At 39.7% G+C, this 13,915-nt stretch overlaps 1 protein-coding gene across 1 annotated transcript in view; it reads left to right on the forward strand.

Moving 5' to 3' along the window:
• PHEX (phosphate regulating endopeptidase homolog X-linked) overlaps positions 1–13,915 on the forward strand; it is a 218,083-nt gene that overhangs the window by 75,872 nt on the left and 128,296 nt on the right. The window contains exons 10-11 of the mRNA XM_017540697.2: positions 4,204–4,297; positions 7,211–7,339. Coding sequence (XP_017396186.1) covers positions 4,204–4,297; positions 7,211–7,339 — 223 coding nt within the window. The remainder of the gene's footprint in view (positions 1–4,203; positions 4,298–7,210; positions 7,340–13,915) is intronic.

A 13,915-nucleotide genomic window follows, 5' to 3' on the forward strand; every position in this document is an offset into this window, starting at 1 on the left:
AAAAAAAAAAAAAAAAAAAAAATTAGAGGCTTTAATTTATCACTGTGTGGCATAGGGAAAATCATGCAGGCTTTAGAGTTAGACACACCTGGGTCTGGTCTGGCATCCATTCCTTATTACAGTGGTTCTTCAACTTGGCCTCATATTGGACTTAGCTGAGGAGATTTATGAGCAATATTTATGCTGGGTCCCACTTTAGAGATTGTGACTTAATTGGCCTGGGGTCGCCTAGGCATGTGGACTTTTAAAAACTTCCCCAGGTGATTCTACTAGTTTGAGACTGTCCAAATATGTGATTGTGAGTTTACTTAATGGTTCTAAGCCTGGAGTTTCCTCATATATAAAATGGGTATAATAATATCTCTCTTACAGCAGCACTGTGAAGATCATAGTTAATGTGAGATGCCTAAAAGGGATGATTTCAGGTGAGCTGGAAGGGCTCCTATGTGTCAAACCCCAGTGTACTTTGCCATACTGCCTCTTCCACCACCACCATCGGGCCCCCTAACAACTTCCCCAGTTATTCAGGCTCATCACCACCCCCTTGAGGGAATATCTTTTGAATTCATGAAAGGACATCTGCTGGCTGTTGACCTCCTCATCTCCACCTATGGATCCAGCATGGTTCACACACCTGGCAAGCGATATTTTAGAAAGAAAGAAAACTTACAGTCCTTGCACTAGTACCAGGATCGGCTCATTGATGTGCTAGACACTGTACCCTGGTCACTGTCTGCGTCTTCCCAGTGTGGCTGGCCTTTTTTCCCACATCTTGAGTGATAATCTTGCTCACCATCCTCTCCAACACATCAGCCGATTCCACCGTTATTTAGTCTGTCTAGAGTTCACGTTCCTATTTGCAACATCATTGTGTTTTAACCTTTCAGCATACTCCTGTCATGTAGCTTACTCTTAGCCCTCAGTTTGAAGTGTGCCGTCCTTACGGTGAAGTGTCTGGCACGTACTTTTGGGCGTTAGGGTCTACCAAATCATTATGCACTTGAATCATGTCCCCTGCTCAGCAAAATGTTTCAGGAAATTAGGGACTCTCCATCTCCCCATCACGTAGTGTATATGTGGGTGCTCAGGATGTATTGATTGAATGAATGATCCCTTATATACTTACAGTGTGTCCCTTCAATTAACTGATTACATGAACAAGCTGAAGTCTGAAGTCGTGTGTTCCCAGCTGGATTTTGAGTTTTCTAACTGTAGGTGTTGGGTTCTTATTTCTTTACGTTCCTCATGGCATCTGGAACAATACTTGGCCAACACTAAGTGCTCAGTGAGCACTCTTGTCCTATTAAGGAGTAGAGATGTAGGCAAAAGAGCCAAAGGAATGACCCCAAACTGCATTTATTATAGTGGCCTCAGCAGAGATGGGCAAGGGCTAGACTTTGCTAATTAGGGTGGTGGTATCTTTGGGGAATATGCATACCCTAACAAGATCTATTAGGTCTGAGAAGAACATTTTAGAACTTGTATATCTTTATTTTTTAAATTTAAAAGAGTGGTATAATGGTCTTTGGAGACTCAGAATCAGGAAGGTTGGGAAGGGGTTGAGGGATAAAAAACTACAGATTGGGTGACAGGTGCACTAAATCTCAGACTTCATCACTATACAGTGTATCCATATAACCCAAAGCCACTTATATCCCAAAAGCTATTGAAATAGGAAAACTTTATAAAGAAAAATAATTAGGCTTTATTGAGTTCTATATTGATGGCTGTGGACCCTTAATCTGATCCATATGGAACATGTGAGAGGGGCACTGTCACCCTCACTGGCTTGTTTTCATTCAATATGTTAAAAATAATCTTGGCCAGTGTGGTGGCTCACACCTGTAATCCCAGCACTTTGGGAAGCTGAGGAGGGCAGATAACCTGAGGTCAGGAGTTTGAGACCAGCCTGACCAACATGGTAAAACCCTATCTCTACTAAAAATACAAAAATTAGCCACGTGTGGTGGCAGGTGTCTGTAAATCCACCTACTCAGGAGGCTGAGGCAGGAGAACTGCTTGAACCCCGGAGGCAGAGTTTGCAGTGAGTGGAGATGGCACCATTGTGCTCCAGCCTGGGCAACAGAATGAGCCTCCGTCTAAAAAAAAAAAAAAAAAAAAAAGAGCTGTTTGCATATACCTGCAGATTTATGAATTTTATTATGTAGTTTATCTGGTTTACTACTTACAATGTAGATAAGTCACTTAAAACATTCTTGCAGAGAAACAAGAATTGAAATGACTACTGTTGATGTAAACACAAGAGAACAGTTAGAAACTGGCAGAAGTGACCCTTCTCCCAGGCTGTTACGTGATGTTGGTTAGCCAGATGACAAGAGAAATACAATGGTGGTCTAACAGTAAGAAGGACAATGGCAATTTGACAATGACATGTCATAAATTTTTGAAATGGTCAAGTAGACTCTAAGAAATGTGCATTTATATTCATTGTCACCGTTGTATTAACCAAATCCTATATGGACACTATGTCTTGAAAAATTAACCCAATGGTGTTTGAAGGATTAATTAATGACTTTTGAAGATTTTAAAGTTAATTTTACCTCATCTTTGGAAATTTCTGTTTTTGTATTTGTTAAAAATATTCCTATTAGTCTATTAGTATATCTCCATAGGAATTAAACATCTATGTATTGGGTGTGTATGCTGAAAAGTCTTTTACTAGTAGGAGTGCATGTCCACCGTGTCAGAATGCCATATAAATGAGAGTGTGGTTTGTTCTTGATGGGCTTTTAGCGTCATGTCATACTGCTCTCATGTAACTGGCTGACCAGAAAGCCCTTTCAGGATTGTGTGTGATTAGTTACCATGGTAATGGCACAGCTGGGAGGGGAATGGATCATTAAAAATCCATCATCACTATTGAGTTAGGAATTAACTCAGATCACACATTCTTCTGAGGTTAGGTCATCTTTTGCTTATAGAAAAAGGCAACCCTTAACATTTAACAGATTAAAAAAATATGTATCTTAAACATGACATTAGCTTATGAGGTTGTTCATATATTTGGAAGTGAAAGGCAACAAAACCTAGAAATTTACTCTTTGTCAAGCATTTTGTTATTTATCTGAATCCTACAACAACCCTATAAGGTAGGGATCAACCCCATTGTATGATAAGGAAAGATAAAATCAGAGACCTTAAGTGACTTGTCCAAACTCACGTATTTAGTAAGCATAGAATCAGGGTGCAAAATTAGATACTTGGCATTATTTTGCTGTAGTTTCTAAAGGCAAAGAATACATAGGCATTTTATCAAGTCACCTAATCCAGTAAGTCCTCACTTAACATCATTGATAGGTTCTTGGAAATTGTGACTTTAAGCAAAACGACAGATAATGAAAGCAATTTTTACCATAGGCTAATTGATGTAAACAGGGGTTAAGTTCCTATGGCATATTCTTGCTCATAAAAACATCACCAAACTTCTAAATGAAGACCAAAACACTTCTAATATTAAACACTGAATACATGTGAGCTATACATACATTTAAGAAAGACAAATAAAAGCAAGTAAGATAATTATTAGCCCAGTTATTCCAGTTCAGGGTTGCAGGTGCTGGAACCTATCTAGGCAGCTCAGGGCACCAGGCGGGAACCATCCCTGACTCGGACTCCATCCCGTCGCAGGGTGCAGCCACTCATACGCTGGGAACATGTAGACATGCCGATTAACCTAACAGGACCATCTTTGGAATGTGGGAGGAAACCAGAGTACCCAGACAAAACCTGTGCAGACCTGGGGGGAATGTGCAAACTCCACACAGTGACCCTGGCCCAGAATTGATTTTTTTTCTTATCAACTGTAAAACAAAAGGATGTTGAATGAAATGATGCTACTTGAGGATCTGCTGTAATGTGAAGGTACTCAGAATTTCCAGACCTGAAAGGCTGTGTAACAGTGGACTCTATACCCTGAGAGTGAAAGCAAAATGTTCACTCTGAGGGCCGGGGCTGGCATCTTTCCTTCATCTATCTCTGTTTGGTGGCGAAAAGCAAGCCAATTTTGGTCGTGCTTATTGACATTGTATCATCTTATGTCATTTCTCAAGTGAAAGTTTGGCGTTTTTGTATGAGCAAGAGGTCTCTCGGTAGAGCTTTGCCAACTGTTTTTGTCAAGGTGTTCTGCAGAGTATCAGATATTGACCTAAAATACAATAAATGGGCATCTCTCTCTGTTAACAGGACCATTGCCAACTATTTGGTGTGGAGAATGGTTTATTCCAGAATTCCAAACCTTAGCAGACGCTTTCAGTATAGATGGCTGGAATTCTCAAGGGTAAGTTTAAGAAGGTTGCAGTGTTACATCACTGGATAACTTTATGCTGGAATGGTTCATATATTAACTGATCCAATAAAAACCACCTTTACGGATTAGACAGAGGGAGTTTGTAGCCCAAACTCTATTGTTTTGTGTGTGTGTGCCTTATTTATTTTTATTTAGGTATAAATTACATATGGCAAGGAACACTCAAGCTCTACTTTGATGGTTTGTATAAAGATATTTAGGGAAATACTTGAGGCCACACATTGTTTTCAAACTTCTCCGTCTTATCAGTGTATTCCCATTTCCCCCAGAGTTTTCAACTGGGTCACTGTAATTATAATTTTAATATTTCTTTGTGATATATTTGTAACTATCTTTTATTTTCAGTATTCTGAATATTTAAAATGTGCATGATAGTGGTATTAGATGACAGAGTTTCATTTTCAATTTGGAAATAATTTTGTCTTAAACTTTACCTGTACCTTCCATCTTTGCATCTATCCTCTGCTAGGTCCAAGAGGCTCCAATTTAGTTTTCTCTGAGACCTCGCTGAACTGAGATGGTTTTCCTCTCCCTGCTCTTTTTCTCTCCCTGGCTCTTTATTTGTTTTTATTAGAGATGGGGTCTCGACATGTTGCCCAGGTGTGTATTGAACTCCAGAGCTCATGTGATCCTCCCACCTCAGCCTCCCAAAGTGCTGGGATGAAAGGCATGAGCCACTCTTTAATCTTTGCTTCTCTCCCACCCTTGCTTGCCTCCCAGTTTATACCCATGTTCTCATCTTTGTTTTTGAGGCTTATGTCTGACTAATTCTCCTACCACTAGAGGCCGTAAGGGTTTTGTATCTTTAAAACAGTTTTTGTTTTTCTATCAATTTAAAGTTAAGTAAATGGTGAATCTTATAAGCAATGATTTCATTCAAGAGAAATTCTAGTTATTAGAGGAACTAGTAAGTATAGAAATTCTTAGTGGGCCATTTCTCTGTAGTGCAGTTATTTTGGATATGCTTTGACCCTATAAAGTCACTAGCATATAAATTTACTTTAGGGCTGGATGCAGTGGCTCATGCCTGTAATCCCAGCACTTCGGGAGGCCAAGGCGGGCAAACTGTTTGAGGTCAGGAGTTCAAGACCAGCCTGGCCAACATGGTGAAAACCCATCTCTATGAAAAATACATCAATTAGCCGGGCATGGTGGCACACGCCTGTAGTCCCAGCTACTCGGGAGGCTGAGGCAGGAGAATTGCTTGAATCCAGGAGTCAGAAGCTGCAGTGAGCTGAGATGACACCACTGCACTCTAGCCTGGGCAACAGAAGGAGACTCTGTCTCAAAAAAAAAAAAAAAGTATTTTTACAGAGAACAGCATAAAACAAATATATATATATATGTATATTTAGGTCATAACAATGGATTAAGATACAAAACAAGTAGAGTGTGTGTGTGTGTATTTTTAACTCCCATGAATCACATAAAAGATGATGCCCGGCTGCTTTCCACCCCTACTGTGAAGACAATGAGAGAGAGGTGTAAGAAGCAGTGTCTGAACATTTAAGGTTAGGTATGAGGGGACGTTTCTTGAGCACGAAGTGCTAAATATAATATTGAATTGCTGAAGAAGTTTGTAGGATCTCTTTCTCTACAGATTTTAAAAATAGATTCATCCCTTACCTCTGAGAGAGGTTACCAGAAATCAGAGGAAGAATAGATGAAATTAAGCCTTAATCCCATTCCTCAAAACAACCTGGCTCTAACATTGTGTAAAGGACACTTCTGGCCACCATTCTCAGGGCCTCCCTTCCTCCCTGCCTGCACCCCAACTTCCAAGGGCAACTTTATATTTATTTCTCTGCTTTTATCCCCAAGAATAAACCTCTGAGCCTTCCAGGGCCTGCTTGGGAACCTTCTTACCTGTTTGTAAATGTTTTCTTGTAATGGTATAATTGCAACAGATGGGCAAAGCATTTCCATCTGTATTTTACTTGTTTACCAGTGTATTTTTTGCTGTGACACAATGTAAATATGCTCCCTGTGTTCATGGTGGGTCATGTTCTCCTGCTCTGCCTTGTTGAGTGTGCTACTCAGAGCAAGGAAACCCTCATTGGGCAGGAACTTTGAATACCCATTGATTCTAGACCTTCTTAGTGGAACTTCAGTTCTCAGTAGATATTAACTACTATCTGGACACTTGAATAACATCCTCTCATGTCCCTGCTGACTGCAGAAAAGTGATACCATTGTCCAGATTCTTTGTTTAATGGGTAAAATTGGGAAGAAAGGAGAAATGTATTATTTTAACTGTTAAAACATTTTTTTCTTTCTCCTTCTTCTTTTTTTTTTTTTTTTTTTTTTTTTTTTTTTTTTTTTTTTTTTTTTTTTTTTTTTTTTTTTTTTTTTTTTTTTTTTTTTTTTTTTTTTTTTTTTTTTTTTTTTTTTTTTTAGACAGTCCGACTCCATTGTCTAGGCTGGAGTGCAATGGCCTGATCTTGGCTCATTGCAACCTCTGCCTCCTGGGTTCACGCAGTGCTCCCACCTCGGCCTCCCAAGTAGCTGGGATTACAGACATGTGCCACTATGCCTAATTGTTGTATTTTTAGTAGACATGTGGTTTCACCATGTTGGCCAGACTGGTCTCCAACTCCTGACCTCAGGTGATCTGCCCATCTGGGCTTCTCAAAGTGCTGGGATTACAGACATGAGCCACTGCACCTGGCCTAAAGCATTTTCATTTAGTTTTCAATATGATGGGTACAAGCATATTTTTTTCTTCTTCTTCAGTTATTTTATCTTTGTCTCTACTATCTGACACACATATATGGGTTAGGGTATGCAATGTTTCATAGACTGTTTTCTTCAGGCTGTTTGAATTTTTTTCAGCCATGGGTTTTATCCAAATGAAGTTTAATCTGGATCAATTATCTCCCACAGGTAATCCAGGGGACCACAACTTTGCTGCCTCAATGGGACAAATGTGTTAACTTTATTGAAAGCGCCCTCCCTTATGTTGTTGGAAAGATGTTTGTAGATGTGCACTTCCAGAAAGATAAGAAGGAGATGGTAAGTGGGGCTCCCCAGCTAGTAAAAAATAATGCAATTTAGTCAGATCTGACAAAGGTATATTCAGCAGGCTAATGTCAGCCTTCCAAGTGGTAGGGGCTTGTGGATAGTCTTCAGATTCCTTCAACTTCTCAGTGAAATAGGAAGAAAAGTCATCAAATGAGAGTGAGGATGAGTGAGCAAGTATTGAAGATTAGAGGAGAGAGAAGGTATGTAGTTGTCCAGGGGAGTGGGAGAGTGAATGAATTGAGAATATGGTGTAGCTGCTTGAAGGCAGGCATGTCCAGGTGTAGGTGGTTTCAGGTCATGAGTTTAAAGAGAGACTCATCACTGTGGCAATGTGTTCTTCCCCATCTGTTTTAACTGAATTGGAAGGTTTATTTTTTTCTTTTAGCTTTATTGAGGTGCATTTGACTAACAACAATTGTATATATTCAAAAAGTATACGGCCGGGCACAGTGGCTCATGCCTGTAATTCTAGCACTTTGGGACGCCAAGGTGGGCAGATCACTTGAGGTCAGGAGGTTCAAGGCCAGCCTGGCCAACATGGTAAAACCTCATCTCTACTAAAAAAAATACAAAAATTAGCCTGGCATGGTGGCGGGTGCCTGTAATCCCATCCACTTGGGAGGCTGAGGCAGGAGAATCGCTTGAACCTGGGAGGGTGGAGGTTGTAGTGAGCCGAGATCATGCCACTGTACTCTAGCTTGGGCGACAGAGTGAGACTCCATTTCAAAACAAACACAAAGCATACAACATGATGATTTGACATACATTGTGAAATGATTGCCACAATCAAATGAACACATCTGTCGCCACACTTATTTACCACTGTTTGTGTGTGTGAGGGTGTAAGGACTCTTAAGATTTACTCTTAGCAAATTCAAGTATATAATACATTATTAGTAACTATAGTCACCATGCCATATTTTAGATTCCCAGAACTTATTCATCTTAGAACTAGAGGTTTGTACCCTTTGATCAACATCTCCCTATTTCCCTGCCCCTAGCCCGTGGCAACTTCTGCTTCTATATTTTAACGTTTATGTAAAGATTCTACATATATTGTCTTTCTGTGTCTGGCTTATTTCACTTAGCATAATGTCCTCCAGCTTTATCTGTGTTGTTGCAAAAGGCAGGATTTTCTTCGTATAAGGCTGAATATTAATCCATTGTGTGTCACACACACACATAGTTACACACATACCACATTTTTCTTATCTATTCATCCATTGAAGGATATTTAGGTTTATTCCTTAACTTGGCTATTATGAATAATGCTGCAATAAACATGAGAGTGCAGAGCTTTCTTCCATATATTGATTTCACTTACTCTGGATATATACCCAGTAGTGGGATGGCTGGATTTGAATGGTAGTCCTATTTTTAATTTTTTGAAGATTTTCCATGCCATTTTCCATAATGGCTGTACCAGTTTACATTCTTACCAACAGCATAAGAGCATTCCCTTTTTATTCCGGGAATACCTTGCCAACGCCTACCTCTTAAATTTTTGATCACAGCCATCCTAAGAAGTAGTGAAGTGATATTTCATTATGGTTTGATTTGCATTTCCCTGATGATTAGTGATGAAAACCTTTTCATATACCTGCTGTTTATATGTCTTCTTTAAAAAAATGTCCAGTCAGGTCTTTTGCCTATTTTTTTAAAAATCAGTTTATTTGTTTTTTCACTGCTGAGAAAGGTGTATTTTGAATTAGAAATTTGGATTTGGCCAGGTTTTTTCGTCTGCATCTCTTTTTTGATGAATTATATTTTACAAATGTCATGAAATAAAAGATCCAGGTATGATTAATAACAATCCATGTAGTCAATCAGATAAAAATATATGAGCAGCTTGGATGCAGGTGGTCAATAATCACTGAATTTAAGGTCAAAGGCATTGTTATGTCATGATTGTTCAAATGATTGGTATCATGTGGTGATATACAATAATACCAAATGGTTGGTATTATGTATCAGTACAGTCATTATTGATACATAATATACATGATTATGTATTATGCACTCAAGTTTGCTTTGTAATACCATATCTAAGTACATTTGTGGTAGGCCAGATCTCACTAATGCAGGGCTCCATCACAACTGTCCCAGCACTGACTGAGTAGCTAGGTTAAACATTAAAAGCTGATTGACCAGTGCTCTTATCCAAAGGCTGGAATATAACAAAGAGCCCACCAAGAGTTTTGCGTAGGCTTTTCCTGGGCCTTGGAGCATGACAAGATAACGAATGAATTCTTAACAGGACCCTTTTAGGATTAAACAAGTTTTATTGGGGATCTGAAGAAACTCCCCAGGCCTCCACAAACAAGTTTATTGGGGTCTAAGGGAACTCCCCAAACCTTTATGATTTAGCAGGAGACAGATAAGGGTACTCACCTCAGCACCTAGACCCATTTATTTAGATTAGATAAACTTACTGAGGCTCCAGAAGAAGGTCTTCAGGACTCAGACCTCGTTATAGATTAAAAGAAGTTAATCATTTATATCTTTAGATGAATGCCCACTTACACGTAGACATATAGCTTTGAAGGAATATAAGCTCTGGAAAACTTTGTAATTTTGAATTGTTCTGGCGATAATTTCCAGGCTTTCTCCCTGTAACCAGTTGCAGAAAATAAAACTCTCTTCCTCCCCAGTTCATCTGCATCTCGTTATTGAGCCACAAGAAATAGCAGCCTGACCCTCAGTTTGGTCTGGGAACCTGTTTTTACAGTCTTTGAGACTTTATGTTTGAACCTCGCAGCTCCCTTGCAAACAATTTCACTGAAGAGTTAATGTCTTGCTTCAAAATACTCAATATTCTCATTGTGTGTTTTCTTTTGCTCCTTGGTCAGAGTAAATAGAATGAGATCTTATCAGATAATCACAGTGGTAATATAAGCTCTGGGAAGGTTATAAAAACAATTAAAGGATAATGGAAGATTTAAAAAAATTTACAGCAGGAGGTTTTTTGGCAGTAGAAGAATTTTAACTAATATGAAAAGTATGCAGATTAAACTTGTTTTTCTCAGTTTTGGTGTAAAAGTCCCTTGTGTCAGGGTGTGACATTCTAAAAGTTGATTTTGGGAATCTCCCCCCTTATTTTGATGTATATGAGGGTAGTGTAGTAGTTACACAGATACTCATCTCTTTACTGTAAAATTATTTGCCTCCCTTGTGCTGAAGCTGTTTGCCTCAGGGAATACTTAAGTTGGAAACTTATAAGAGAAATAGCTGGCCTTTTATAGCTTTTTTTTTTTTACAGGGCTCGTATCCAAGAACCACCTGGAACCACTGATTTACTTGAAAAACATTCTGTATAATTAGCTACAGTCTACAGAAAAAGAAAAACAGGAAGATCCCCAAAGGGGCAAATTCCAGAGACTCTAACTCAGATGAAAGGCTGGCTGCCATTGTTTATTTACCAAAAAAGTTAGTTAAGTGAATGAATATAGTCAGAAGGTTAAACTTCAGGTACTTCTCAAATTTACATGGGTAAATGAATCACATGAGCATCTTCTTGTTAAAAGGCAGATTCTCATTGCATTTTAACAAGGGTTTTGTTTTGTTTTGTTGTTTTGTGTTTGGGGCAGGATCCAAGAATTTGCCTAACAAGGTTCCAGGTGCGACTACTGCTGCTGGTCCACGACCACACTTTGGGCAGCAAGGTCTTCTCATGATTCATTTGTCTCTAAACAGTTACCACCAAAAAACAAGCCCTGGTGACTCACAAGAGCAGGCCAGGCCAGTTGACACAAATGGCAATACTTTATTTACCAAAAGTGGTTGCATTAGTGCGAGTAACTGCTTTAAGTTTTAGATAATTGAAAATTTCTGTGATTCAGATTGGTTTAAATGGACTATGAAAAGCCCTGCATTACCACCTCCAGGCTTGGTTCCCCACCCACCAACTTTTTAGTTACCTTTTGAAAACGGATACCTAGGTTTTACTAAGAGACTCCCGCCCCACTTCTCCTCAGTATCTCTGTTTCTAGAACCTCTGGATGACAGAGTTGGCCCAACTGCCTGTGGTTGGCACACTCTGTTTTAGAGAGAGAGTAGGAGATAGTAGATCACATTGAGGTTTCCTACCTATCAGAGTTCTCTTCTTTTTCACTGGCGAAAACACATACTTCCACGTTAGTGTTTCATTAAGACTTCCCACATGCAAGTGTGCATTTGGACACACCAAAACACCAACACTCTCATACTCATTCCCACACATAGCCATGGGAATTTAGCAAATTTAATTAGAAATGAAGAATAGCATGTAGAAAAGGAGAATCCTTCAACAGAAAGCCACCCAAAGAGGTGGTATAGTACAATCCCTTGCCTTCCAGCTAGTGGAACAGAGCCTTCACTCATGTGGGATTGGCTGCAAGTGTTGCTTTGACTTTGCAGTTCAAAGTAGCACTATCCAATTGAACTAGAGTATGAGCCATATATATATGTAATTTTATATACATATATACATATGTAATTTTATATATACATATAAGTAATTTTAAATTTTCTAGTAGCCACAATAAAATGAAAGGACACAGGTGAAATTAATTATAATGTAGTTTAATCCAATTTATCTAAAATATTGTCATTTCAACATATAATTAATATAAATTTACTAATATGAGGCCAGGTATGGTGGCTCACACCTGTAATCTCAGCACTTTGGGAGGCTGAGGTGGGAGGATCCCTTGAGGCCAGGAGTTGGAGACCAACCTAGGCCACAGAGTGACAGCCCGTCTCTACAAAAAGATAATTTAAAAAGCCAGGCAAGATGACACATGCCTGTAGTGTCAGCTACCCAGGAGGCTGAGGTGGGAGGATCACTTGAGCCTGGGAGGTTGAGGCTGCAGTGAGCCAAAATTATGCCACTGCTCTCCAGCCTGGGTGATAGAGTGAGACCCTCCCTCAAAAAAATAAAGTAAAATTACTAATATAATAGTTTATATGCCTTATTTTATCCTGTCTTTGAAACTCCATGTGTATTTTATACTTACAGCATATCTTATTTGGGACTAGGCACATTTCAATGTTGCTAAGTGACTACCATATTAAACCTTGCTGGTCTAAATAGGAAGGATCCCTTGAGCTCAATATGGCAGGATTCCTTTTCTAGGTGAGAGGTTACTAGTAGCCAGGACTGGGAGGGCGGCGTTGGTTTCCCTGGCCAACTGTTTCAAGCGGGGCTATAATATCAGAGAGGCAGGACTCACTCAAGCAACACCAGGATTCATGGCCTGGGAACGGGGTGGGAATCAGTCAAGGTGCTAGCTGGTGAGGATATTTCACATTTTCTGGAATACTATCTTAGAGGCAGAAACAAGTTCCCGACCCTACTCTGAGGCAAGCACCTCAGAGGCATAGTTCTCATTGGCTCAGGGACTGCATGAACTGTAATATGCAAATTAAAGATGTTCAGTGCCTTGGAGGTGTAAAGGACTCTATCAGGCTGAAGCCAGGGGTTCCAAGCTCAAATACCCTCATGGTCAGTGAGTACCATTAAATAATATGCACGAGTAACGCTGACTGGGTGTAGGCAAAAACCAGGGCAAGTATAATAATAAATGGTAATTGCCATTGACCTTGGTGTCGGGGATACAGTAGTAGTGAAGTGGGCTTGTGGGGTGGTGAATGGGCTATCCAGGATTCAGCCCAAGACTTGTCTCCAGCCAACTATTTTCATGCAGAAATGCGGGGCTCAAGGTGCTAGACAGATTTCTGGTTTTTGTTTTCTGAGAGAAGTAAAATATCTGGATATTTATGTGGAATCTCATATTTTAAATCTTTGCCAGTATTCTGGAGGCCAAATTAAATACGTCCTGGGGATACCATTGCCTCCCCCCGACCCCAAGAGGGAGTCTCCTTCTTTTGCCCAGGCTGGAGTGCAGTGGTACGATCTTGGCTCACTGCAACGTCTGCCTCCCAGGCTTAAGCAATTGTCCTGCCTCAGCTTCCCAAGTACCGGAGATTACAGGCACATGCCACCATGCCTGGCTAATTTTTTATATTTTTAGTAGAGACGGAATTTCACCATGTTGGCCAGGCTGGTCTCGAACTCCTGACCTCGTGATCCACCTGCCTTGGCCTCTCAAGCTGCTGGGATTACATGTGTGAGCCACCGCCCCCTGCCTCCATTGCGTTTTATATTAACATTTTCTCCCTCCTTACCTCCCTTTCTTCCCTCCAATCTTCAGAACTAACAATCATAACCTTGTCTGTCAGAGGACTTTTTAAATTTTTTGTCTTACTTAGATGAAGATTATGTATAATTTAAAAATATATTCCATTAGGTAAGCATTTAATATTACTTTTGTGTAAAGTTACATGAAAGTGGGACTCCTTCAGAGAACTGATGACGTATCATCACCACAAATAGAGATGATGCAATCATTCCACTGTGACAAGCCCTGATCCGTGTGCTCATGACCTAAATAGCAGGGGAGAGAATGAGTTGTGTTCAGGGAGGATGTCTAAAGTTATCACTTGCTAATTTTCTCTTTTTATTTTTATTTTTTTAATAGTCTCATATTTTCCTTTCTCTTTTCTTTTCTTTCTTTCTTTCTTTTTTTT

The sequence above is a fragment of the Cebus imitator genome, unplaced genomic scaffold (assembly GCF_001604975.1).
Source record: "Cebus imitator isolate Cc_AM_T3 unplaced genomic scaffold, Cebus_imitator-1.0 Scaffold128, whole genome shotgun sequence".
Taxonomy (NCBI): domain Eukaryota; kingdom Metazoa; phylum Chordata; class Mammalia; order Primates; family Cebidae; genus Cebus; species Cebus imitator.